This window comes from Zasmidium cellare (assembly GCF_010093935.1).
Source record: "Zasmidium cellare ATCC 36951 unplaced genomic scaffold M409scaffold_25, whole genome shotgun sequence".
NCBI classification, from domain to species: Eukaryota; Fungi; Ascomycota; class Dothideomycetes; order Mycosphaerellales; family Mycosphaerellaceae; genus Zasmidium; species Zasmidium cellare.
In genome coordinates, this window is record NW_022986969.1 from 95,551 (window position 1) to 121,643 (window position 26,093).

The 26,093-nt window shown below is 54.3% G+C and overlaps 12 protein-coding genes across 12 annotated transcripts; 8 read left to right on the plus strand and 4 right to left on the minus strand.

Moving 5' to 3' along the window:
- Positions 1-36: 36 nt before the first annotated feature.
- M409DRAFT_24953 (uncharacterized protein) lies at positions 37-1,464 on the minus strand (the record flags this gene model as incomplete). Its single annotated transcript, XM_033807470.1, has 4 exons — positions 37-162; positions 217-505; positions 559-699; positions 755-1,464. 4 exons carry the CDS (start codon positions 1,462-1,464, stop codon positions 37-39), a joined length of 1,266 nt encoding a protein of 421 aa, XP_033665442.1.
- Positions 1,465-2,561: 1,097 nt separating this feature from the next.
- On the plus strand, positions 2,562-3,122 carry M409DRAFT_24954 (uncharacterized protein; the record flags this gene model as incomplete). Its single annotated transcript, XM_033807471.1, has 1 exon — positions 2,562-3,122. One exon carries the CDS (start codon positions 2,562-2,564, stop codon positions 3,120-3,122), a length of 561 nt encoding a protein of 186 aa, XP_033665443.1.
- Positions 3,123-3,585: 463 nt separating this feature from the next.
- Positions 3,586-4,526, plus strand: M409DRAFT_24955 (lytic polysaccharide monooxygenase; the record flags this gene model as incomplete). The annotated part of the gene is made up of 3 exons (XM_033807472.1): positions 3,586-3,655; positions 3,708-3,900; positions 3,953-4,526. The coding sequence occupies 3 exons, from the start codon at positions 3,586-3,588 to the stop codon at positions 4,524-4,526; spliced, it is 837 nt and encodes a 278-aa protein (XP_033665444.1).
- Positions 4,527-6,513: 1,987 nt separating this feature from the next.
- M409DRAFT_24956 (uncharacterized protein) lies at positions 6,514-7,792 on the plus strand (the record flags this gene model as incomplete). Its single annotated transcript, XM_033807473.1, has 2 exons — positions 6,514-6,661; positions 6,711-7,792. 2 exons carry the CDS (start codon positions 6,514-6,516, stop codon positions 7,790-7,792), a joined length of 1,230 nt encoding a protein of 409 aa, XP_033665445.1.
- A 224-nt stretch (positions 7,793-8,016) lies between these two features.
- M409DRAFT_24957 (uncharacterized protein) lies at positions 8,017-9,435 on the minus strand (the record flags this gene model as incomplete). The annotated part of the gene is made up of 2 exons (XM_033807474.1): positions 8,017-8,238; positions 9,031-9,435. 2 exons carry the CDS (start codon positions 9,433-9,435, stop codon positions 8,017-8,019), a joined length of 627 nt encoding a protein of 208 aa, XP_033665446.1.
- A 1,415-nt stretch (positions 9,436-10,850) lies between these two features.
- M409DRAFT_24958 (uncharacterized protein) lies at positions 10,851-11,410 on the plus strand (the record flags this gene model as incomplete). Its single annotated transcript, XM_033807475.1, has 2 exons — positions 10,851-10,946; positions 11,006-11,410. The coding sequence occupies 2 exons, from the start codon at positions 10,851-10,853 to the stop codon at positions 11,408-11,410; spliced, it is 501 nt and encodes a 166-aa protein (XP_033665447.1).
- A 785-nt stretch (positions 11,411-12,195) lies between these two features.
- On the plus strand, positions 12,196-13,415 carry M409DRAFT_67708 (uncharacterized protein; the record flags this gene model as incomplete). The annotated part of the gene is made up of 3 exons (XM_033817518.1): positions 12,196-12,241; positions 12,294-12,485; positions 12,556-13,415. The coding sequence occupies 3 exons, from the start codon at positions 12,196-12,198 to the stop codon at positions 13,413-13,415; spliced, it is 1,098 nt and encodes a 365-aa protein (XP_033665448.1).
- A 1,930-nt stretch (positions 13,416-15,345) lies between these two features.
- Positions 15,346-18,251, plus strand: M409DRAFT_56396 (uncharacterized protein; the record flags this gene model as incomplete). Its single annotated transcript, XM_033813281.1, has 2 exons — positions 15,346-15,668; positions 15,752-18,251. The coding sequence occupies 2 exons, from the start codon at positions 15,346-15,348 to the stop codon at positions 18,249-18,251; spliced, it is 2,823 nt and encodes a 940-aa protein (XP_033665449.1).
- A 920-nt stretch (positions 18,252-19,171) lies between these two features.
- Positions 19,172-20,367, plus strand: M409DRAFT_56397 (uncharacterized protein; the record flags this gene model as incomplete). The annotated part of the gene is made up of 2 exons (XM_033813282.1): positions 19,172-19,219; positions 19,297-20,367. The coding sequence occupies 2 exons, from the start codon at positions 19,172-19,174 to the stop codon at positions 20,365-20,367; spliced, it is 1,119 nt and encodes a 372-aa protein (XP_033665450.1).
- Positions 20,368-20,849: 482 nt separating this feature from the next.
- M409DRAFT_67710 (uncharacterized protein) lies at positions 20,850-22,088 on the minus strand (the record flags this gene model as incomplete). The annotated part of the gene is made up of 1 exon (XM_033817519.1): positions 20,850-22,088. The coding sequence occupies one exon, from the start codon at positions 22,086-22,088 to the stop codon at positions 20,850-20,852; it is 1,239 nt and encodes a 412-aa protein (XP_033665451.1).
- Positions 22,089-22,425: 337 nt separating this feature from the next.
- Positions 22,426-23,045, plus strand: M409DRAFT_56399 (uncharacterized protein; the record flags this gene model as incomplete). The annotated part of the gene is made up of 2 exons (XM_033813283.1): positions 22,426-22,949; positions 22,988-23,045. 2 exons carry the CDS (start codon positions 22,426-22,428, stop codon positions 23,043-23,045), a joined length of 582 nt encoding a protein of 193 aa, XP_033665452.1.
- A 758-nt stretch (positions 23,046-23,803) lies between these two features.
- Positions 23,804-25,774, minus strand: M409DRAFT_24962 (uncharacterized protein; the record flags this gene model as incomplete). The annotated part of the gene is made up of 1 exon (XM_033807476.1): positions 23,804-25,774. One exon carries the CDS (start codon positions 25,772-25,774, stop codon positions 23,804-23,806), a length of 1,971 nt encoding a protein of 656 aa, XP_033665453.1.
- Between the last annotated feature and the right edge of the window lie 319 nt (positions 25,775-26,093).

Here is a 26,093-nt window from a genome sequence, read left to right on the forward strand (position 1 = left end):
CTCGTCCAAAACATTTCAACCACTTCAATCAATCGCTCAGTATCTTTGTGAACTGCCTTGCGCTGCTGCTTGCCGTCGCTCTTCGTCCAGCGAAGCCTCACTCTGCTGCAGCATTTGCTGCCACTTTTGCGTACTTTGCGGACTCGCTCTCCTCACGATAAGCTGTAAACCCAGTCAGCATCCACCAAAGGACCCGCTCACAGGACTACAACATACCCATTGAAGTTTCGCGTCCGGATCATCCTTCTTTTTCAACTTTCCTTCAGCCCTGTCTTTCGCCGCATCTTCTGCCTTCTTCGCAGCCGACCTTTTGCTCATCCCATTCGCGAGCATGGCAATAGGGTCACTGCGGCCTGTGTTCGCGAGTGGCGGATGGACAGATGACAGAGGGGCTAGACGATTACCGTAGGCGGCGATTCGAGACTCGGGATCTGAGCTGTATTGTTGAGAGGAACTTCGGCCATACACTCTGGCTTCTTGGTCGACGTTGTCGGACTTCCCAATGCTGAAAAGGTCAGCAGGAGATACATCAACGAAGACTAGCTTGATATTTCTTACCATATCTCCAGACCGGCTGGAATAAAGAGGTCAAGGTTGGATCTCGACAGCGTCTTGGCCACGAGAGAAGCATGGCCGAATGCGGCACCAGCGCCGACTCCTATCTGGCCGGCCATGAGAGCGATGCCTCCAGCACCCGGACTGTTGTTCACATAAGCAATCAGAGAAACGTGACTCCCTGAATGAATTGACTCACACAAACCAGCCAGCAATGTTCGCCGCCTTTTGGAAGATCATATTCTCAGGATTTGGAATGATGGCTTTGTTGATGGCATCCACGACCTGTATAAATTGTCCTTCTTCGATTCCGTATTGCCGCAACTCATCGCTATATGCTCGAAGGAAAGGTTGCCCGTCGCCTCCAGCTACCTGGGGGACAGCAAATGGTCGGAAACCTTGGTTTTGCCTAGATCTTGATTGTTGCAGAGGACTGCTGTTGTAATTTGGACGTTCACGGTCTTGGTAGTATGCTTGACTGGGCCGCTGGTCGTACATCTGCCTTGATGAATCGCTGTACCGTGACGGATAGGGGAACTGATCGTAGCTATTGGGAACGTTCAACTGCGTGCCATATGGAGGCGGTGGATCTGTCCAATTCGAGGGGCTGGAATTGACGTTGTCATACTCAGCATCGTGGCGCCTGTCATCATAGCTTTGCTGCTGGTACGAAGACCCTCGAGAGCGTGGCGGGTCGAAGTCATCGTAACATGGCTCCGGCGCAAGGTATCCTCGATCACTTTTGCCGTTTGAGTATGACCGATAGTCTGGTCGTGGGGATAGGGGTCGGCTAGATGAAGAATTTCGACTTTGTCCTCTTGAGAAGCTGGGAACCAATGGTTGATTGAAGCCATTGTTGACTTGGCCCGAGCCCATTGCTGAGCCCACAAGGTCTTTGATTAGTCCCATGTTTTGGAAAGTCAAATGCTAAGTGAGGGAGGGTGTGTATGTGCTCAGGTGGGATGGGAATGGCTTCGTAAACAGTAGATGTCAGACTGTGAGGAGGGGAAATGTGCAGGTATGTAAATGGGCAGGTCTTCATGGCCTCTGGGCGGACGTCGGGATCTAATAAATTATTTTGCACTCGAGTCCAGAAGTGTGACCCACGCGAGATTGCTTCTGCTCACTGCCTCGACAGCGTGGCTGCCCCAACGGTCGCCTACATCTCATGGGGCATGTGTATCCTTGGCTCTGGCATACTGCTGAACCAATTGCCTCCCGGCGAATGGCTAAAATTGTCGAACAAGGCTGCATTGGGAGCAGCTAGCCAGATGCAGAAAGAAGTGCGCTGGCCCATCGATGTAAGAGACTACACATCAAAAAGCCGAGTTCTGTCGTCATTTGAAGTATAGGGCACCGGCAATGCACCGCATCAATATGTTAGCGTATCGGTATGGCCCTGGCAAGAAAATTCTGCCTATGTCGGAGGTGATTTTTGGACTGCATTGCGCACATGGCCGGCCACCGGAATCTTCAGCTTCTTCACGAACAAGTCAGCAAAGATCTCAGAGTGCGTTGTTCACAAGTAGTGCCACGCACTCGCTCACTTCAGACCAGTTTGGGCATAGGCCGACCGTTCAGTCAATTAGAAATCTTGGACTTCGAGGAGTTCGTGATTATTGGTCTATAGACTGGAGGTCGTGAAGGAGGCTTCTCTCGCGTCTAAGAACACGTCATCCCTTCCACCGGAAGGACTTACATGCTCATATGAATCATACCTTACCGCTGTTCAGGGCGACAATACAATCATGTATCATAATCTTGCTCGGTATGGTCGTTGAGAAGAAGAGGTATACTGTCGAGACGTGGGATGTAAGCTTGGGTGAATACGGAAGCCTAGAATACCTCTAGATTCATGTATGGCCCACCGAATTGAATCCTTCTCGCGATCCAGGCGGCGTGATGAGTGATGCGAAGAACATACCGGCACTGGGCCAAGATGCGGTCTGAAGCGCCCCCGAATCCCATGGATTCACGCTCTGCAGCATCACGTATATGTGATAAACATGTCGCTTTCAGAAGTTCCTACCCTTGATTCCTCCACCACTACGCCTGAGACCTCCTCAGTCTCTACGCCAGAGACGATCTCCTCCACCTCCTCGAACTGCACGATCTGCCAGCAGCGATCCCCGGCCGCCTACGTCAAACCCTCGACAGCGATATCGATCCACCTCGAGCACCTCGTCCGCAGCAGCATCCAAGCGATCAACTCACGAGACTTCTCGATCTACTCGAGTGCGTGGAGCTGCTACACGCCCGGTCTGAAAGTCGAAAGCGCGCAACCAGTGTATCAATGGCCGAACTGCATAAGGAAGAACATTGGTCTGAGGAGTCATCTCAAAGGCCTTCATTACATCGCGTCAAGCAATCCAGGCTTCTTTCTCCGCGTGCTAGAGGTGGATTCACAAGTTCACGAGAAGGCGGGTCGCGCGACGGTCTTCGTCAACCTTGAAAACATCGGCAATCCCACGAACCTCGTAATGGAAGGCGTGATAATTTTGGAGTTTTGCATGATGGGCGAAGAGTGGAAGTGTGTCAAATTTACTGGCGCAAGGGGTATAATGTGAAGTCGTGCGTTGATTGGGAATGGGTTGATAAGACACGATGCTGCAGTCGGTCGTGCCGTGGTTGCGTCTGCTCGAATCAGCGAGGCATGTTCTTGTGCTACCATAGACATCTGGCACATTCGCCGGGAGAGCTTCAGCAGGAGGTATCTTGGCGTAGGACCGTGAAACATGATTCTCAAGAGTAAGTACTTTATTTGACCCCTTCACGAGAGCATGTAAGTCTATTCGCGATCATTCTTGTTGCGCTTGCACGTCCTGCCATAGTGTTGTGAAGCGACGTTTGCGAATTCACTGTTCCTTCCTATTTCGGAACACGCCATTTCTTCACCACGCACCACCTCAACCCCGCCAACTTTTTACAGCAGTCACTCTTTTGTCTGCACCGAAGAACGCCGCTCTTTATAACCAGCATCCGACACTCGTTTTCCCACGCTCATTTGAACACCCACTCGCTTCCATCAACATGTTCCTCGCATGCGCCCTGGTCGGCGCACTCTTCGCAGCCAACTCATTCGCGCACATGGCGCTCAACTGTAAGCATACCCAGACCATCGAACTCTGAAATGTGCTGACACCCTGAATAAGACCCAGCACCATTCAACGCTCGCAACAACCCGCACCGTGCCTCCGACAGCTTCGATCCATACCTCGAGTTTCCTTATGACAAGGCCGGCCCTAACGCTCGCTGGCAATACCCGTGCCGCGGATATCAGAAGCTTATGGGTACTCCTGAGGGAGCTCCTACCGCTACTTGGGAGGCTGGCAGCACTCAGAATTGGTATTCAAGGGTAGCTGCGGATGCTGGATCATATGCTGACTACATTGTACAGGAATATCAGCGGCATCGGCAACCACTTCGGCGGGTCTTGTCAGGTCGGCTTCTCCGTCGACGGCGGCGAGACATTCCGAGTTGCCACTTCGTACGAGGGTAACTGCCCTCACCGCAACAACGGCAATGGTCCAGAGGGCCAGGACTTCGAGTTCAAGGTTCCGGGCGACATCGAGCCAGGTGTTCACATTTTCGCTTGGATCTGGTACAATCGCGAGCAGGAGTTCAACATGAACTGTGCCGCTGTCAACATCGAGCCCGCCGCATCCAGCCACTACGTCGTCCGCTCTACTCAAGGTCACCGACGCCTAGTCTTCCGAACGAAGGATAACCGCGATGAGGATGCGGGCTTTGTCGCGTTCAACGACCGGCCACTCATGTTCGTTGCTGATGATGGCAATGAGTGTTTGACGCCGCACACCACTGCTGAGCTCAAGTATCCGCACCCTGGACCAGATGTCGTGCAGGGCGACGGAGCTTATCCACTTGAGCTACCGAGTGGCAAATGCGCCCCATCTCAGATGCTGTTGAAGCAGGGCTATAATGGTGCAAACGGCAATGACGGTCATGCTTAAGGGGGAAGAAGTATGGCTGCGTGGGCCATGGGCCAACCAAGCATTCCCTCTTTTCGGCGCAGACGTTACGTTGGCTACGAGTATGGAGAGCTGATAAGGAGCAAGTCACTCACGTGTCCATTCCAAAGCTAATAGGCAGTCGTTGATTGAGAGAGATACCAAAGTACCAACATCAAAATTTCAAGTTTCCGTGCATCCCAGCCGGCGTCGTTCCAATCCTTTCATGACGACAAAAAGCATCACGAGACCTTTGCGCTACCGCCTTCTTTTTCAAGGCACTCTGAGTCTCTTCTCACTCGTGTATATGATGAGCAGGCTGTCACGTCAATGTCGAAACCGTCGTTGTTTCGATTTCCCATTTGTTTATGCCTGAGGCATAAATGCGGTCCGTGCCCTTTTGGCGCGTTGCTTTCGCGACAGTGTCTGGACTTCAGTCCTTTCTTATCTCTCTATTGCTTCTTCGTCTTCAACACTTCTTCTACACCTCTTTCTGAGGCTTTACATCTATTGAACCGCAGTATTGACGAGCGATCTAGTACTCAAGCTGAACGGCCGATGGCATCTAAGGCAACCAACACCGTGCTTCCTCTGGACTCCATGGCTTGAGGGTTTCTCGGCGACTTACTCTGCATCGGCAAAGAAGGCTATCGACGGCCTCTTTCGGCCGTGCCCAGACTTCCTTAGAGACGCCTTACGGCCTAACCTCCTACACTGCTCGTCATGCATTATTCCAATCAGCCAAGCCTTCGTTCCGACGACTCCGGTCAAAAAACTCCGGACCCCCAACCTCGTTCCCCGCATGGTGGCATGGCAATGTTCGCAGACGGCGTTGGCAATGAACATGTTCAAACAAGGGCATTTCGATGACAAAGGCCTTGAAAATACGATTGTTTAGCATGGATACCACACGCGGTCTGATTTCTGGCAGACGGTAATCTTGGCTGCCAACCGATGCGAGGACTGGATTGCTGCAGTCATCTCCTTGGGACGCGGCGTGCATGCGGACAAATACTAACTCCGGCCTGTCTGCCTCGCGATCACACAATGCACACGGCCAAAATGGCCGTCTACTGTGCCCTGCGCAATCAAAGACTGTTACTCACTTGGCGAAGGATATACTCTGCTAGCTTCGAAGGTGGTCCACGCCCAGCTATTGCACCTCTGCTGGAATGCGGGATCATGCCTGGCTGAGGGATCTGTCTCTGTTTCAACTCTGCAAAGAATCAAGGAAATGTGAAGGTCACATGAACGCTAGCGCTCTCACAGAGCACAATGCCGCGTCAGTTCGCTGCTCTGTTGCTGGGAAGGAGCTGTTCCAGACAGCAATTGCCCAGTACGCCAAGGTGAGTTTCGGCACGCTGCCGGGTCGAGCTTACGGCGCGCTGCATGCATGGCCCAGTCGATATTGGGCGTTTTGTGGGGTACATCTGGAGTCAAGATCGGATCCAATGTAAGACGTCACTTCACCTGTACAATTTCGTGATCGCGGACACTGATGGCCAGTCGAATGTCTATACCTCTTGGTACGGATGTCCACGCGCTGACCTGCGCGCACCTGGCAAGCAGAACCACAAGTCGTGGTATCTCAAGAGCTGCGTGCCTGGAGAGGCAATGGCCACGGGTTCCTCGCACAGCATTGTTGCACTCCCGCAAAGGACGGTGCTCAAAAATTCCTTGTACAGTAGACGGCTACCACGCGCGACGGCAGCGACCGATCGCCCTAGTGGAAAGGCAAAGCCTGGAGATCCAGGCTGTGCACATGCAGATGGAGCGAATCGCGGCGTTCGAAGGCCGTACCAGCTCTTGGACTACTCCAATGGGTACTCCACGCTCGCATGGCCGACGTCAGCCTCCAGAGCTCTTGGTTTCATAAGACCAGACGGTAGGTCTGCTCCTCCATCCTGCCCTCAAACCCCGCTGTTCCTCAAGTCGCTCGCCCTCACCAATCCACTGTGCCTCTCCTGTTGCACGCTACGAGCAAACCAAGATGCAATTCAAGACGTTCCTCACCGCAGCTGCGATCGCTGGCCTGGCTTCGGCGCAGTCGAACGATACCACCCCAAGCCTTGCTGCTGCTCTCAACAGCACGTCAGATCTGTCAAGCCTGAACACCTTGCTTGGGCAGAACCCAGACAGTAAGTTACCAGGCTTTGGAGCAACGGGCAGCAGTTGATCAGAATGCAGTTCTCAACACACTCGCAAACGCAACGAACATCACCATCTTCGCGCCCAGCAACTCCGCCTTCGAGTCAATCTTGAACAGCCCAGATGTGCAAGCACTCCAGGCGGATGGCACTGTCGCCGCTCTGCTGACCTACCACGTTCTCAACGGCACAGTGTATGCCGAGAACATCACATCTACGCCAACATTCGCCCACACCCTCCTCAGCAACGAGACTTACTCGACTGTGACTGGCGGACAGGTCGTCGGTGTCCGACTCGTCAATGGCACTGATGGCGGCAATGTGACCGTCATCTCTGGCTTCGGCCAGCGTTCCAACGTCGTTACTGCCAACGTCAACGTCACCAACGGTGTTGTTCACATCATTGACCAAGTGCTCACAATCCCTGGCAACGTTTCCTCAACCGCACTCGCCGCCAACCTGACAGCACTTGCTGGTGCTCTCCAGGCCACGAACCTGACGGACACCCTCGACACCACCCCAGACATCACTGTCTTCGCTCCAACGAACGCTGCCTTTGAGGACATTGGCTCTGCCCTTGCCAACTTGACCGTCGAGCAAGCCTCTGCAATCCTCGGATACCACGTCATCAACGGCACCGTCGCCTACAGCAGCCTTCTCTCCAACGGCTCCAGTGTTGACACTCTTGCCGGTCCACCAGTCAACATCACCATCGAGGACGGCGAGGTCTTCGTCAACTCTGCCCGCGTCATCGCCGCTGACATCCTCGTCTCTGGCGGTGTTGTGCACGTCATCGACTCCGTCCTCAACCCCAACAGCACTCTCACGCCCAACCCAGATGAGGACGAACCTGCCGTTGCCTACTCTGGCGCCAGCTCTGGTGCCGTGCCATACACCAGCGGCATCACCGCTCCAACAGCCACCACCTACTCAAACCTCGCCTCTACCACTGACGCTGTCGCCGAGGGTTACACCGCGGCACCATCTGACGCCTTGAACTCGGCCAGCGAGTCTGCTGCCACTGGCGCATCGTCTACAAGCTCCGCCGGTGCAGCTATGCCAACAGGCGCCATTGGCGCTGCGGCTTTGTTCGGCGGTGCTGCATGGCTCGCCAACCTCTAATAAGCTCCATGAGCTCCACGATCGAAGTGTGCATACCGAAACTCACAAGAAAAAAGGCTAGCATTTGTGTTGGCGAGAAATCGAATCATATTGATGAGGCGTTTGACATGAGATTTACGAAGCGTTGACGGGACATAACGGTATTCCCCCAGCTTGTAATGTAGGGATTAGAGATATCCTTTCGAGAATTACACCATTTATGAGCTTGAACACCGGCATCTTTTTCACAAAGGAGGAGTACATCCTGAGTCACCGAGACAGGTAAGACTAACTCGATACGCCGCCACAGATGCCGCCAAAGCTTTCCGGATCAGCTGTCCTGGTGCAGGACTCGATCGAATTCCCCAAAGACTGGGTCCGACCATGCTTCGGATAGGGACTCCACAGTTTCGACGCTGTTGCTGCACGGGGAAGAGAGATATTCCGAACCATTGAGCTTGGATCTCCTGGCTAGGCGTGAGCTTGTGGAAAACCTACAGCTGATTAAAAAGACTCCCATGCTGATCTCGTTCTCAAAGGACCTTGGACGCCAGCAGACCGTGTGCTCGACATGTCACGATACTGAGGAAGCTCGAACGATCTCCAAACAAGGGTGGATGACCATGTTCCTCTGAAGCTTTCAAGGGCGTTGTCGTACCTTCCGGCATGAAGAAGCAGATTGGCTACTTCTCAAACCCAAGAAGTGAAGAGACGTTGAGAGCTTCGGCATGTTGCAAAGTGCGAACGATCCCCGTACAAAACAGGGTGATAATGCCTTGCTAAAGCTTTCCAGCATTTTTCTCAGGCTGGTTGTAGCGGGGAAGAGGTCGCGAATTTCTCGAATAGACACAACCTACCTCGAGCCACTCCTGTCGTTGGTTGCCATCAACTTGGAATTTCAGCTTGGGTCCAGTCCAAGGACGTGCCTGAGCTTAAAACTTGTGACAGCCATAGACATCGCAGGTATGATTAAGGCTTGGCACAGGCCTGTACCATAAAAATACTCTTTCTCAAGGCCTTCTCGAAAGTTTCTCTTCAATCTTATTCATCGTTTGCACGGCTGGCATCAACACGAGTGGGAATTTCCTCTTTCTCCGGAGAACAGCCCCCATCAAGCATGCAGCACACCCCTTCACGATCGACGATGACGGCTACTGCAACGAGCACCAAGACGAAGTCGTCGACAACCTCCAAAAGGCGAACTGGTCTCTCCCATCTTCCTCTCGAACTACGGCAAATAATATACGAAAACTTCTTACCCCTAAACTCGATATACCATGGTCTAGCAGCTTCCACTCGAGAGCTTCCGGGTTGGGAAAGTTGTCTTCGTGTTCTTTGCAGCATGCGTACGAGAGGAACTTCACAAGGTCTCGTACCATTTCGGGATCATCTTCATCTTTCATCAAGCGATCGCTGGCCGTGAGGTAAAAGATTTCGAATGCATGGCACAGACGGAGTGTGTCTTTCAGGGGATGACCGCATTTGAGCCAGCCGTGTTTCGATGCGTAGTATTCGATGTCGTGATGCATACGGCATGGAACGCCACAGTGGTCGAGGATTGGCAGGGCGAGGAACAGCTGGAGACCTTCTTCGTCAAGGGTCTGGTGGAGGTCGTGCAGGCAGAAGATGTTGATAGCGGCTTGGCGCCTCTCTTGTTGGAACATGCTGATAACTCGCTGGCTGCGATTTTGGCTAGCTGTTCGATTGTGAAAGGCACATGTGAGGAGTAGGCAGGTGAGGGTGTTCTGATTGCTGCGACGGAGCAAACTTAGAGAGATACCATTTTCATATGCTCGCGACTGTTCTATCTCGTGTCTCTGCACTGTCTCTCATACGCTGCCTCTTAAGAATGTCTTCATTTCTCCGCCGTGAGATGCCTGTCCAACCCACTCTGCGAGACATCAAGGCCCGAGAGAAGGCGCGAATGTCTGAGACAGGTCTTCAACGACTGGCCGGGTGCCACGATGGTGGGACGGCGGAGACATGAGGCTGCGGCGCCTCAGTAAATGCTGTGCGGAATTGACCTGGACTGTCGACAGACTCGACCTTGATCGTCACCCCACGGCTACTGGCATGAGGTCTCATTCGCGCAGGTAACCCGGCCTCATGTGTTTCTTCTCTTCGTCGTTTGCCTAGGTTCGTGGTCGACGAGGGCATAGCATATCCTGCTGTTTCTCTCGCAGGAACGGGCATCACTGGTGGACGAAAGTTGGAGTCCTGTCTACGGTCGTCTTGAACTGGTCGGAACTTCTCATCCTCCTCTCTCCTCCAAACACAATACTCTTCAACACACTTCTCCGTTCGACATGGCCGACGAAAGGGACAGGCATCGAAAATGTATCATTTGACATGCTCTCGTCTAAGCCACGAACGATGCAGCGTCCAACACCGGCGACCAAGAATCGTGCCAACTCCAGCTTACGCGTGCTCTGGGACGTCGCCCTCGGCCACCGTCACCACAGCCGCAATCCTGTCGACACCAATGCCACACGCATGACATCCCTGCTCGCCTGAAGATGACTACACGAACTAGCGACTATGGGAAAGATTTCGAATTCGCACTCGTAGTAGGCATCAACTTCTGCGACATTCGGCAAAATCGGCAGCAGTCACTCTCAGCGCTATTCTTGCTGCATCAGGCCACGCCGTCTATTGCTTGCTTGCTTGCTTGCTTGCTCTGCCTCATGTGCTTTTCTTAGCACGAAAGAAAGACTTTTTTGCCCGTTTAGCATTCAATGGCTTGGGAGACTTTGGAATTCCCATTACCCAAGACGTGCCACGCCGCCGGATCACGGCCACCTTGTCAGTGCCGCGGAGGTTGTTCGTGGTCATCTTTCTCTGCGCATTTGCGCTGGCGCAGCAGGTTTCATCGCAACACCTTCTACGTGCATGCGTCACGCGTTCGACGTCACACGCAGTGACATGTCCGGGCACCGTTGTTGGTGGAGAGGATAAGTAGGTAAGTTGCGTACGCATTGGAAGCAGCTCATCATCGATACACCACGAAAGCGCTGTGGTACGTCCAGTGTCTGTTCTCCTCTTTTTACTTTCACATTCCATCTCGAGTCAACGAAACACAATGGCGATTAAAGGCGGCTTCTTGCGTTTGGCTGCGATCACTTGCTACTTCATCGCTTTCTGCTCAGCAGTTGTCATTACCGGCTCATTCGCCTGGGTAAGTTGGATCATTATCTGATTCAAGCCCTTCTCCGTACTAACACTGGCATTCTACAGTTCACGGTCAGACACCATGAATCTCGCAACATTGCAACCCTCGTCCTCGGCGGCGCTACTCTACTCTACACGATCTTCAACACGATCTTCACATGCTGCACCGCCGGCATAGCCTTCTTCGCCTTCACCAGCATCTTGTTCGACATCGTCTTCACCGGCGCCATGATAGCCGTGGCAGTCCTCAATCGCTCTGCCACCAATGGCTGCGATGGCCCTCGATACCCACGAGTGGTGTATGAAGGACGAGGCCACACGGTTTGCAGGTTATTCGTCGCATCTTTCGCCGTGGCGATACTTGCTGCTTTGATGTTCGTCTTCACGATCATCTTCCAGATTCTTATTCGATCGCGGGAGAAGCGTCAGACTTATAGGTCGAAAGGTGTGTTGAGACCACAGTTCAGATAAGTTGTATTCACTGACAAGATGCTGTAGCATGAACGTGTACTGCTGATACGTGACGAGCTTGACGATTCATGAGGTGGTTCCAGTCGCGGGCGTTTTCCGTTGGATGTACGCTGATTTGACAGCGGAGGGATTCTGCGACTTGTACATTTGATGAAGGAGGGAAATTGACAGACAGATTATCGATGCAATGATCGACATCTGTAAAGTACAAAATTCTCCCGACCACACCTCTCACCTCACTCCTCCATCCTACATCTCGGAAGATGGAGCTTCCATCTATCTTCCGTAAATGCCGACCAGTCCATCTAACCCCCCGACTCCAACCCAAATCCCATGTCACAACTACTTCATTACCAAGCACACGACACAACGATCAACGATCAACACTCATTCTACAAACAGCTGCCTCTGCCTGGCTAATCGCAAATGCTCACCGACGGACATACGTCGGACAGCCCTCGGCAGAGCTCTCCAGACCCTCCCCACGCCCTGCATATCGTTGTTACTTCTGCTTTCGACGGCTGATCGGTGACATGAATTCACCCGGTGACTCAGTGAAGGTATACCAGGGCGCGAAAGATCACGTAGGCGGCGTCGCGGAATGGGGATGGAGGTGGTAGCCTTGTAGTTAAAGAGGTGAGTATTTGTAGGTCTAGGGAGGGGCAGTAGCAGTAGCAGCCCCTCCAACGCCCTTTCTTCCTTCCTGCTTTGACTTGACATTTCACCTCTCTCACGACGTGCCAATTTCCATCTCACAACACCAAGATTCAAAGAACAACAACACCATGGCCACCTCCCACCCCATCAAGATCTTCGCCACCGGCCTGACAGGTACAGACCTTTCACCTCACTTCCACCCCGTTAACTAACATCTCCACGACAGGCTACATCGGCGGCGACGCCCTCTACGCCCTCAACCAAACCCACCCAGAGTACGAAATCACCGCCCTAGTCCGCAACACAGACAAAGGCGCCAAGATCGCCCAGCAGTACCCGAAAGTCAAGCTCGTGTACGGGGATCTGGATAGCGAGGATGTGCTTGAGGCGGAGGCGGGGAAGGCGGATGTTGTTTGTCGTATGTCATGTTTCATCTACTTCACTTTCTTGGGTTTGGGTTGCTGATTGTGCGTGTGATGATGATGCAGATTTCGCCCACGCCGACCACGAGCCCTCGATCCAAGCCATCGTGCGCGGCCTCTCAGCCAAAGCCTCCAAGAACAAACCCCGTTTCCTGATCCACACATCCGGCACGGGGATCCTGCTCTTCGAAGACCTGCGCGCCAGAACTTTCGGGGAGGCGTTCCGGGAGAAAGTCTACGATGACCTCGAGGGTGTGAAGGAAGTCACGTCCCTCCCCGACGACGCCATCCACCGCAACGTCGACAAGATCGTCCTGGAAGCCGGCACGCAACACGCCGACAGGATCAAGACGGCCATCGTGTGTCCGCCGACGATCTATGGGATTGGGAGGGGCCCGGATAATCAGCGCTCGATGCAGTTGCCTCAGCTCTGCGCGTCGACGATTGAACTGGGTTACGCGCCTAGAGTCAATGCAGGCAAGACGTACTGGGGCAATGTGCACGTGCAGGATCTTTCGGATTTGTACGTGAAGTTGATCGAGCAGGCTGCAGCGGGAGGTGCGACGGCGGACTGGTCTGGGAAACCGCCTATCTGGGGCGCGGAGGGGTATTACTTTTGTGAGAATGGGGAGCACGTCTGGGGCGAGGTTTCGCAGTGGGTGGCGGATGAGGCGAAGAAGCAGGGGTTGATTGAGACGGATGAGGTGAGGTCTTTGAGTACGGAGGAGGTGGCGAAGATCTCCCCGTATGGGCCTGGGCTTTGGGGAGCGAATAGTCGGGCGAGGGCGAAGAGGGCGAGGAAGATTCTGGGGTGGGAGGCGAAGGGGAGGAGTTTGAGGGATGAGGTGAAGGGTACGTTGGAGTTTGAGGCGAGGAAGTTGGGGAAGACTAAGGGGCATGCTGCTGTTGCTGCTGGGGAGACGTGATGAGGTGAGGTCGGGAAGTGTACTCTTTGGGATTGGGATATGCTGTTGCAGGGAAGAATGTTCCAAGTTTTTCCATCTTGGCCTCGACTTCGAGGCCGAAACGAGCTCGACAAGTGAAACACAATCTAGTTGAGAAGTTTCTGAGGCGATGGCGTCGTGTTTTGCTGTATCATCTCACCTGTCGTCGACAGCGGCAAGTCGCTCTATCTCAATTGTGAGGAAACCTTGACAGGTAACATATTCGAGCTACAAGCCCGTTCGGTGTAGAGACGGCGAGTGACGTTACCTGGAAGCCGTTCTAGAAGTGTCAATGAAGGTGAGGAAGTCCAGCCTCGTGCTGGCATGCCGTCTCTGTTCAGACCCTTCGTGGTCGCCGATGTAACACTTCATTGCGAAGCTTCCCAAAGCATCATGTGAGACTGAACATAGCGAAGGGTTCTTCCACCGTTGGGAACGTGTTCTTCGACTCCCACAGTTTTCGATCTGTTGAGCTGCAAGTTCTTGATGTGGCTGAAGGTGGCTCATTGAACGTGTTGTGAGGAAAGGTTAGGACTCGAATGCTTTGGGGTATGTGTTTCTTGGCCTTCCGGTCCAGAGCACGCCGGGAATGGACGACATGCAGTCTTCTTGAATCTGGTCGTTGCCGTCGAAGGATAGCCTTTGGTGGTGTGCATAGTCACACAGATGTCGAGTCGATGGAGCGGATGCATCGCCACGTGGGACTGCTCGCGCAGTAGCTTCATACCACGATTGCCGCATTGAGGAGGGGCGTTTGAGTCGATGGTTCCAGGTCTGTGGTGTTGTGCTGGAATAGGACGTGCAGCATTCTCGTCCATTTGGACATATGCGGCATCTTCACCAATGCTTGTCGATAGCGTGGATTGATGTGTCTTGTGAGAGGAGACATCCCTCGGTCATCTAGACGCGCGAGTAAGGTTGGTGGGCTCGGCAATGTGAGGCAGGCGCGAAGTTTAAAGCTGCCGGCATTGCTCGAAAGCAGGTCCCGCTGCTGCTGGCCCACCTTTGTCAGACCTCGTTCGAATTGCGGTTTTGTTGAGAAGTCATTGCGTTGTTATGCCTTGTCGTGCAACGAGAGAAAAGGAGTACGGAGTGGACAGACAGCGTCAGCAGCGAGAGTCATCCTCGCCAACGTCGTGTGATTACGCTTTCGCTTCTCGCGCGAATACGGAACGAGCGCGTGGACGGGCCGTCGGTAGGAGGGCAACCAAGGATAGGATGGCCTGAATGTGGTGCTGCCCCTGGAGGCTTGCGAAAAAGTTGGGGGGTTGCAGGAGAAGCAGACCCAGCGGCGCGGCGTGAGCAGAAGGCTGGGCCGCGACTTGGTGTACCCGCGGCTTGGACGGCTTGTTCTCGTTGCTGGAAGCTTGGGTAACAGGCGCAATCAATCACGCAGCGCAGGCCACGCAAGGCGAGGTGTCGTGTTGCGAGTGACGGCACAGCAGCAATATAGTTGCGCACCCCGGTCGGCATCGCGCTGCAGGCCAGGGAAAGATGGGGCTCTCCCCAGACAGCCGAGAGTAGAGTGCAGCGACGAGGGCCGTTTCGAACAGCAGTGTGTCAGACGGGGGCGGTGGGAGGAGGCGGATTCCAATTGGGATGGATTATGGTTGGGTCGCCGGGGCCACCAACGGCCACGACCTGGCGAAAGCGTGCAAGTGTGAAGTGGAGCGACGACTCAGGCCCAAAGCCACGAATGAAGAGCGTCGAAGCTGGCCGCTAGGCACAAGTGACACTCTTTCTCGTTATTGCAGTATCGACTACCACTGTGACTGCGCCCGTGTTTGCTCGGCATACCATCGCCATCTCACACGCACACCCCCTCTGCACGCGCGCCGCGACCCAGCATTGCAGCGTGGTGCGAGCAGAGTTGTTGTCCGACACGCTCCCACGCTCACGCACTCGCACGCACATGTTTGCGCCGCGCACACAAGCACTCCCTCTCCACCTCTGCCATTGCTGGGCGGATGATCCACGATCTGCGGCTGCGCGCTCCTACCGCTCCTCCTCCTCCTCCTCGTGCTGCCGCCGCTGCTTCTCCTGGTCTGTCGCACGCCTGCATCCCGGTGGAGTCTGTCTCACGACGCAGCGGCCATCCCAGGCCCTCGACCTGCTGCCACCGCCGCCGCCGCCAGTCCGCTCCTCGACTCTGTTGCTTCACTCCACCCTCCGTGACAACATCCCCCCAACACCGGCGCCATGCGCAGGAAATTCTCCTTTGACATTCCCCTCTTGGTACGTCTGGGATATCTGATCAACATGTTTCAATTCATACTGACCCTGCACGTGCAGAAAATCGGCTCGACGCGACCTGACAGCAGAGCATGGAAGGACCAGTACGCCTCACCGCCCGAATCGCGACCCTCGACCCCGAAAAGCGTCCGCCCACCGCTCCCCGTCGACATTGACGCCGAACTACGCTCCGCCTGCACGTACATCATTACACATCCGAAGCCGTCGCACGAGGTCTGGGAAGTTGGCGGCGCGAAGCCCGCATTGGATTATGGCACCATCAAGGCAGGAACAGATCACATCCCTCCCCAACAGCCAGTGGCACCAGTGGCAGTGGCAGCTCTTGGTAGCAAACCAAGTGTCAAGGGCAAAGATGCCGTTCGACAAGATCTGCCAACAGATCCGACCAAATACAGCTACAAGCCGAACGTGCCTGTGGAAGAACTCTTCAAACAAGATGACCGCATTCAGCCGCTCGTTCACACGACAGCGAGGTCACGAGCCGATCAACTCATGGCTCCTCCTGAGCCTCCAAAGCATGCACCTGGCACCGTGACTGGCAGCAGTAGCCAAGGAAGGTCCGAACCACATTCGCACTCACATTCGCAGAATCAACAACAGCACGTTTCATACAAGAGCGAGACATCAGATAAGCCCAGGATATCTGGAAGATCAGACTCTGTAGGAACTTCTGGGTCGACTCCACACACGGATTCTACGGATTACCCTTGGTCACAGTCGACGCCCATGACCTCGGCCGTCATCACACCTGCTCGTAGCTCGAAACGAACTTCGCAGAACGTCAATTCTGGCTCAGAAAGTGGTAGTGCGCCCAAGGTTGAGGCGGCTAATGCGGAATGGATGCGATTAGAGTTGGAGAAGCACAAGAAAGCCATTGAGGAGCGAGAACGAGAAAGGGAGAAGTACATGGAGGAGGCAGCTCGTTTAGCAGCTGCAGAGACTACGCCGACCCAGGCGACAAGTTCAGTCCCAACACCAATGTCCCAGGTACCACCTCGCAAGGCTGTGCCTTCACGGCCTGGTAGCCGACAAGCAAGAGACATTTCGCGGCCGGCCACCCGAACGGAAGCGAGACAAGATGTGAAGGAGTCAATACAACCACTTAGTCGAGGACGAGCGGATAGTGGTCGGGCTGAGGCGAGTCAGCAACCTGCCGATGAACCCAGAGGACGAGGACCAGCTCGTTCGAATAGCAGACTTGGTAAGGCATCCCGAGCAGCAAGTCGTGCAGCTAGCAGAGCAGCAAGCCGAGCAGGAAGTATCACCAACGACATTCTCGGACATTACCTGAGGCCTGCATCGACTCAGAACTCACAAAGCCCCACAAGCCCAACAGAGCGACAACGATCACCTAGTAGGACTCGAGCTGTCGCAAACAATGTGAGGGAATACTTCAGACCTGCGAGCCGCACCCACAGACGATCAGGATCCATCGACTCATTTCAGAGCGGAAACTCGGGGAGATCGCCGTCTGAATACAGCAACCACAGATGGAAAGGATGGCGTCCAGTGAACAAGAACCACGCCCATGTGACACCTGATATGAGCAGGCCTGGCAGCTCTGCCTCACGAGGCGGTGTCAAGGAACAGCGTTCATCACCACAGCAGCAAAGGCCTACCGTCGACTTGAACAGAGAATTGCCACCTCTTCCTGGCCTTGATCAATGGAAACCTGTTCAGAAGGAAGCCGAGAAGCCTAGGACAGCACCGACAGTCAACACCGTTATCGCTCCTGCGTATCAAGGCATTAAGAGAGTCTTGTCCAAGCGTGACAAGTGGGCTGCGCCAGCACCACATCTCTCGAGCAAAGAAGACGTCGTATCTGCCCGCTTGGGCACGCCTACACCTCCACGGTCTCAAAAACAGTCGGTGGACGTCAAGCGGGTCAACTTGAACACACTTACCAGCAATCCTCTGCCGAGTCCACCACCTGTGTCACCACCTGCGCATCAAACCGAGTTCAACCCTTTGTCGTTGAGTAAGAGCGCAGATCCGTTGAAAGTCAATGATGCCAGCAGTGGGCGTCTACGAAGCAAAAGCAATCAAACGTCCCGGCCGGACCTAGTACGCAGCACTCGACCAGATCTCTTCCGAAATCCGTCATCACAGACACCCCAAACACCTGAGAAGGAGAAAGAGAGAGAAAAGGATCGACGTGAAAAGGAGAAGCCAGTGCAGATTAGCGGGAACCCCAACTTGGTCCATCACGCACGAGCTGTCGCTGCTGGGCTGGTCAAGGATCCAACTCGTCCTCCACGTAAAGGTGCCAACACAGCAGGCAACACCCCTTACGGCCACTCGCGTGAGAACAGCGACAAGGCGCGGGCAACTCGAAAGTACAGCATGGACGAATACGATCGAATCGACCCGCGATATCAGAATACGGTGGAAATCCAAGCACGACAAGACCAGGCGGCCAAGGACAAGTCGCGGAAGAAGTGGTGGCAACATCACAAGGATCGAAATCAAGCCAATTGGATGGACCAAGTCGTCAAGTCAGGTGCCAGAAACGGAGTTCTTCTTACTGACGACATTGCTTCGGGTGCGCCAATCGTCCGGTATTGATTGATTTCATCTCACGGCCATGCATGGTTTCAGCATCCGTCGATCAAGACCTGCATCGTTCTCAGCAGCTTCTGGCGCAGGTCGTTGATAGGACTTCGGAACGGTCGACACATGATTATGATGACACATTTATTGATGATAGCATTCGGGATCTGGCCATACTGTTGCATGGGTAAAAAGGCAGCAAGGCGTTTTGGGAGGTAATGTTGAGCAGAGCAGAGCAAAATTGGCGAAGGCGTTACAGGAAACAAGGACCCAAGGATACCCCCTCAGAACAACACTCGCTCGCTGGAAGTTTTTTTCCGTTTGAGATACCATTTACCCACACTCGCTCGTGTCGGTTTCGTTGATGCTTGTACTAGTAGTGGGCAGCGCCTTTTTTTCGCGTCTTGCCGTCGAATCGATTCAAGGTGAAGACAGCAGCCTCCTCCTCCCCTTTACTTTCACATCTCACTTAGGTGTCATATGAGTCAACTGTCTCGGCACCAGCCGCCGACCGACGACTGCCCCTTCAAACTCCGATCAAGAGAAGGTGCGATTGAGTGATCTTACGACATCCATGGGCAGCGACTTCTCTCAACAACAATCAACCACTTCATCCTTTGGACAAGACACCCACAACCCTGCTCGGCACCATCTTGGTCACATGCTACTCGCCATTGGACGGCCTCGGCTTCCCAGTAACACCCACAGTATCCAAGACAATAGTCTCATGAGCCCTCAAAGGACAGCAAGGCACCTCGCCGTCACGAGTGGGACCCGTGACACGCCAGCACCAGCACACTCAGAGTCAGAGTCAGCATCGATAGTCAGACATTCAGCAGGACCAGAAGAAGAAGAAGAGCAGCGTCACTATTTGAGCACGAGCAGGCTTCACTCCATCTCCACCTCCACGGACCAAGCGAGTCCGAACCGTCGACATGTGCAACGTCCGAACCCTTACCTATTCGTGCAGCCACACCATCCCCGTGCGTATACTGAAGGGCAGAAGGCCCCCCCATGTCGTGTCTCAGACCTTTGCTTACCTTCTACCCTTCACTTTTAGTTCCGCCTCAGCACCTGCGCCGGCACCTTCACCTACCAAACCCGCAAATCCCCCACGGGGACCCTCCCCTCCTGCCGCAGTTTCCCGCTCCTGACCTTCATCTCCCCCCAACCCTGCGGAGCATGCCTCAAAGCCGCGGCGGAGAAAGTTCTCGAAGAGAAAATCGCCCGTCTCCGCCTCGAACACCTCTCCTCCGAGACTGATGACTGGACGGCCGAACCCCCCGAAGCCCTCGTGCAAGCCGAAGCCGAGCTCGCGAGCGAGGTCTGGAGGCTGGAGGCCTTCTATCCCGAGCAAGCGCGCTTCAAGAAGGATCTGCGTCCGGAGAAAGGACGTGTTCCGACTCGAAGCGGGAGTTTACTGCGAAGGGAGGTGCGGGTTGAGGATGTCGTTTTGAGAGCTCAGGGGAATATGACTGCGGCGACGGAGGAGTGGGATTATGAGTCCTGGAAGCTTGGGGGGTTTAGGGATTTGGGCGAGGAGATTGCGGAGGATGAGCGGGAGAGGGTGGGGAGGGAGTTGCCTGGTTTTGGGGATTGTGGGGTTGATTGTCTCGAGGAAGAAGAGGGGGTTGATGGGGAGGCGGTGGGAGAGGAGCAGCTGGACGGAGAGATCGGCTCGGTTATGGACTGGGGGGTTGCGACGTCTTGGGTGTTGTCGAGTGAGGGAGGGGAGTGGGATGGTGGGGTTGTTGATGGGAAAGTTGAGAGTGAGAGTCAGAGTGAGGAGACTGTTGTTCCAGGGATGACGGATGTTGGATTGGTCGAAGGCCAACAACCTGAACAGGAAGTCGCACCAGTCGAGGCTACGTGCACTCTCAAAGAGAACAACTCAACAGAATATGCAAAAGCACCACACTGGCAAAGAGAACGGCCCAGCATGTCGGGAACATCACCAACGACGTCCACAACAGATACCCGCGACCTCAAACTCGAAGAAACCGATTCCTCATCAAACGCAAAAGCACCACCCCGGCTTCGACAGCGACCCCAACAACAAAAAGCCATGGATGGCCACGAGCCCTTCAGGGCGTGCAGTCCCTTCTGGATGGAGTTTGCCGTTTCGGTGTGAGAAGGATATCTCTACAGCACAATAGGGCGTTCACACAGGGATGGATGCATAGAAGCTGAGAGGGAGGGAGGACGGCGTTTGAGGGAGTTGGGTTGGGTTGGGTCCTGAGGTTTTTGCTTTTTGGAAGGGTTTGAAATATTTCTCTGGGTATCTGTCTAGCTACCTAACTAGTCTTTTGTCTCTTTGACTACTCATCTCGTATGGGATCGTGGCGATGGAATTGATTCCATCACTGCCTGTCCTGTCCTCACTTGTTAAGAACTCATGCTATTCGTTTACCATGAAGCCGCTTTCTTTACTCCATTCGCCACTCATGCATCATGCTTCGTATCTTGTTCATCCACTCTCGCATACTTTTCTTCCGCGATAGCGACGAGTTAATTCCACCCGGAAGAACTAAACGTGTTCCCGCCCAAGCTCCGACCCCATTTATCGGTAATGCTTCCTCCACCGTTCCTACCGCCACCTTGCGACGCACCATTCTACAGCGCGCCGTTATCCGCAAGTAGGTCGTCGTTGAAGCCGCCTCTCATGGGTGGACCACGGCCGAACTGAGATCTCTCCTTGGTCTGTCGCTCGCGCTGCAGAATGGTGAATTTCGAGCCGAGGGTCTGTGCTTCTGCGACGGAGCGGGTGAGGCTTGCGAGGAGGGATGTGAGGTGGACGTCTTGTCGCTCCTTTTCGGCGGCGAGCTCGAGGTTGGCGGGTGGTTCGGCACCTGGGTCCGTGTTCTCTGGTGCTGAGTCTGGTGGGGCGAGGAGTGGGAGGCGGGAGAGCATGGATTGGACGCTGCGGAGGAGTTGGAAGTTGGTGGTTTCTGCGGGCGCGGCGGTTGAGGTTGCGTCGGTGAGATAGCTCTGGGGGAGTGTTTCGAGGTATGACCGGATAAGGTCGAGACGCTCGCCGAGCATCTTGATGGCGTTGACCTTGGAGTTGAGGGTCGAGATGAGCTCGTCGTCTTCTGGCGACAAGAAGTTGATGGGTGCAGCGCCGTTGGTCTCCCCCTCTTCGCCCTCCTTGGCCTTGGCTTTGCCCTTGCCCTTCTTGTCTTTCGAACTCGATGCAGATGCAACAGCTATCGAGCTCGCGTTGTCCGGCTTGGCCACCGCAGTCGCATTGCCACCTCCAGTTGCGACGAAGTTGACGCCTATCCGCTCTGCATCGCCGGTCTCGACCTCGAAGGCCAGTTCCCTAAACCGAACCTGAACTTGGTCGTTCTCCAGCTCTTCAACAGACTCGTACAGGCTGATGGGCAGCTTTCCTCCTTGCAGGCTGTCGACCAGCTCCGGATGGAACAGCAGCAGCATGATGTTGTCCGAACCCGTCAGCTCGCGCACCTGCCGCAGCACTGGCAGATGTGCCTCTTGTGGACCTTCAATCGGACCAAGCGCAAATACCGCCACCAAGTCTAACGCAGGCACCTTGTGAACCTCCTTGTACATCTCCAACCGCTCCTCGAACCATTGTCCATCGAGGATGGCGTCGCCGGTTGGCTTCTCCGCCAGCTTACACTGGTACGCATGTTCGAGCGTGAAGTTACGTCCGCTCTGTTCGCCAATGACGGCGCCAATGATGGGTCCGGGCTGCGATCGGAGGGTATGGCGTGTGATGTAGTCGGAGATGGTGAGGAGGACGAGCGGGTGGAGTTGGACGTTCAGCGAGGTGTCGGGCGCTTTGCCGGTGACGACGAGCGGATTCGAGGATGTCGCTTTGCCCGCCATGATGTATGTCGGTCGGTCGCCGAAAGTGGTGGATGGTGTTGGTTGAATGTCTTGTAGACTGAGCGTTTGCGCCTGGAGTTCGAAGCTAAGCTCCAGCTTGACGCGAGTGCCACTTTGCGCGAGCCCCACCCCCGCTTTTTAGAAACATTCACTCACTCTCAAACTGTCACAAGCTGAAATGAGTCTTGATTTGATACTCCTTGGTCTGGAGTCAACGAGACCGAAATGAATCGATGAGAGGCCGTGTACATCCAGCGAATGCCATTTTGGACGCCGAACCGCTTTGTGCGACCTAGCCAGTCACAGACGAGATTCACTCCGACGAGTTTCGAAGACAATGCCATTGATCTTTCGATTAAACAACACATGGACTCGTCGAGTCTATAAGTTTGAGTATGAAACGCACTTGCGTCTTACTAGTTTCTCCTTCCCTAAGCACACCCTGTTACTCCAATCGTCAGAGCTTACCTTTCAAACCAAGCTCGTCACTTTCGATCTCGCGACTTCAGCTGCTGGCCAGCAAGCCCACAACTTCAACATGGGCAAAGCTCCACTCACGAATCACTCAAACCGCCATGCCGTTGTGATCAACGCGAGGCTCTATCCCAACGGACCGCCAAACCCGTCAACATTCGTCCGAGTCCCACGTGACAGCTACCCCGTTCCTCAATCCGCGGCACCTCCATCTCAACGTCAGCAGGTGGTGAAGGCCAGCGCTGCCCCTCCTCCTAGGCGAAAGAGCTTTCGAACCCAGTATCCCACGGAACCAGCATTTCTCCCAATGGTTCTGATCCGGCCCGCGCCAAAGGCAAGCTACATGCGAGTGAAGAAGTGGGTGAGAGATCAGGCGCGCGTCAGCAGGTATGAGCCTTTTTGAGTGGCTGACGATATAGGTGCAGAGGGTACGACGCTCTCAAGTTGGCTGGATCAAGTGGATGGCAGCAAGAGGGAGGTTGAGCGGGTGTGATGCAAGACACGCGTGTCGCGCGTTGACTTTGTAGTGTGCGGCTTCGGTATGATATGAACTTTTCACATCGTAAGTCCCAGGTAGAACTGCCCTCTGTGATTCTTTTAGCCTGAGTTGACTGCATTTGCCCGCCAGATAACGAGTCGCTTGACAGAAGGTGTACGAGCAAGACACCTAGTGGACAGACTCGGCACAGTGTCTATTCTGCTTCGGCGATGATGAGAATGAATAGATGACGCACAAAACAGAGAAAAATTCGACTTCAATCTATCGCCAGAGACTTCTGAGCGACTGTACATTCCGCCGTCGTCGCCGCCGCCCGTACCTTCCGCCTCTAGCCTAGCTCCCCACACCAACCCCTTCCCGCCAAAACCCCGGACCAAGCCCAACACCCTATATTCCCCTCCAAATCCCCAAACACTAATCGGACGTCGACTTGGTCAAGCGGTGACGCCCTGCAATGACATGACCAAGCTGGCGTTCGATTCGACAACAACAAAAGTAATATGCGTGAGGCGAAATTACTTTTTGTTGAACGGTGTTGTTTCATGAGTATGTGCCAGGTTGCCGTCTGTCATCAAGTGAGGCGCGTATTGCCTTTTTGCTTTCAGACTGTCTTCTTTCGTTGCGTGCCACCTCGCCGTCTTCATATCGAAAGTGAGGTTCTCATAAATCGAACAATCTCCACTTCATCATAGCCGCAAGCTAGACCAGCAACCACATTCGTCCAAATATGATGGACCATGTCCTAGATATCAACCCCAGCCTGCAACATCCTCGCGGCATACAGATGCCACTCATCGGCAGAAAGTTTCAACTTCTCCGCCATACCGTTAGCTTTCCACGAGAGACATCCGCGCCTATCGCATTGAGTCTTGCAAGCCGTACCGAATGGATTCTCGTCCTCTCCCCAAGAACCGTACACCGGGACATGGTAACTACCATTCGTCGATGGATTATTGTACGTTCCGTGGCCGTACGCTGCGTGCGGTGCATGACTCGGCCTTATCTCTATCCAGCGGATTTCCTTGGGCTCTGTCGATGGTTGATCGGACGGTCTCATAGCAGAATGAGGGTGCGTTGCGGGAGGAGGGAGGTTGGAGCTTGCGGGGTGAGGTCGTGGGGGCTCGGCCGAGCGCACTTGTCCACCGTGTGATAGGGTGTTGTGGCTGACAGCGTTCCGAGGTGGGTTTTGGGCAGATTGTGCGTTCGGTCTTGGGGGTAGAGGAGGCGGAGGAGGCGATCCAACCCATTCTGGTGATGGGGCGTAAGCTGGTGGAGGGTAGTGCTGGCTGTTGTACCGAGCCCACCAGGTGTCGTCACTCTCGCGAGATGGATCAGCATTGGCAGAAGGGTTACTATCAACAGCCTGTCCGTGATATGCAGCTCTTGCCGGTGCAGAAGTCTGTGGCGCCGGAGCTGAACGATCTATAAAAGGTCTCGCAGGAGCTGAGACGTTATTAGGATCTTGATCACGACGCCGTCCGGTTTCGTGTTTCCCGCCACCGAATACGCGGTCAATGATGGCCTCAACAGAGAAGGAAGTTCTCGCTCGGAACGATTGTCGCGGTTGACGGGCCAAGAGCGTGCATTCCTGATAAGCTGCGAGAGTCCAAGGTAGCTGTCGCGCTCGAACTCTGCTGAACGAATCTCCCTTAGACTTGCGACTGAGGGCTATGAAGCAAGGTCGGATGGCGTCGTCTCCCATGACACTATCGGAGACGTAGACATCCAGATACGAAGCAGGGTTGTTCGTATATGCACAGCGTAGTCGATGGAGAAAGACTTCATTGCTGTCTCCGACTACGCTTTCTGCTTGCAAAAGTCCAGCGCACAGCTCCACGTTACGTGCATTGGCTCTCAACGAGTGTGCGTTTGCATCGTGCTCGGTCCGCATCGCAACCACATTGCCACAGTGAGCGAACTGTGATGGTTGCTTGGCAAGGAGACCATGAACCGCCGAGTCGGCAGCAGTGATTGACTGCTCGCTCCAAGCGAAGATTGACTCATCTTCGTATTGCTCCATGATTAGCAGCTGAAGTCGCTGAAAAGCTTTCCAACCCTCTCCGTATAACAGCGGCATGTTGACGTCGAATATGCCCAGCAAGCAATACGCCATGTCCTCGACTTTGGTCGTTCGACGGTTCGCCATCCAGCTCATTCTTCGTGCCACGGAGATATTCTTCACATCGATCTGATCCAACAACACCCTTTGAGGGATGCCGGTGCGGATGTTCACCGCTCGTGCGATATGGGTTTCGTTCTTCCAGCCAATGGTCTCCCAGTTGCCATTCATGAACTGCACATCGTGTGGAGCAATCAGCTCCTGAAGCGTCCATCCTCGAGAGAACCATTCATCTTGAGTAAAGTCTTGAGTGGCTGACGTCGTGTCCCGCAGATAGACTACACAAACACCAGACCGTCGATACCAGGAGAACATGGAGTTGATAGCTTCCGAGAGCTCAGCGCTACTTCTTTTGTCGATGCAGCAGGTGTCAACCCAGACCCAATCGTAGTTGTTCGCGGAGGCCCATTCGCAGAATGCAAATATCTTTTGATAGCCATAGCTGTCGCCTTTTTTTCCAGTGATAAAATCTTCGTAGGATACTTCATCGGCTAAAGAGCCCCACCGATGCGATAGGATGGCGTAGGGATAGTTCGGAATATCCTCATCAAAGATTTCATGAAAGGTCAAGTTGCTGCTGTGTAAAAGTCGCATGTCTTTGAGGTTGTGAAACAACGAAGATGTGATGAGTTATGCAATGCAGCACCGGAGGCAGTTCTGGGCGACTGTACAGGGTTTTGTGGTCGGTCGTATGATTGCGCAGTTTTGAGGTTCTAGATTACGCCCCAGCCGAGCTGGCTGTGTCCTGCGAGGCCGCACGATGAGAGTACAACACGTGAGGTCACTTACTTGCCACGTTACCAGGGAGCGTTGAATGCCAGCTTGGTACAATCGTGATGAAGACTTCGCACGCATAGAACGGCACCAGCGGTCGTGAACCCGGTGTCTCATCTTGTTCTCGACAGTTCGTCTT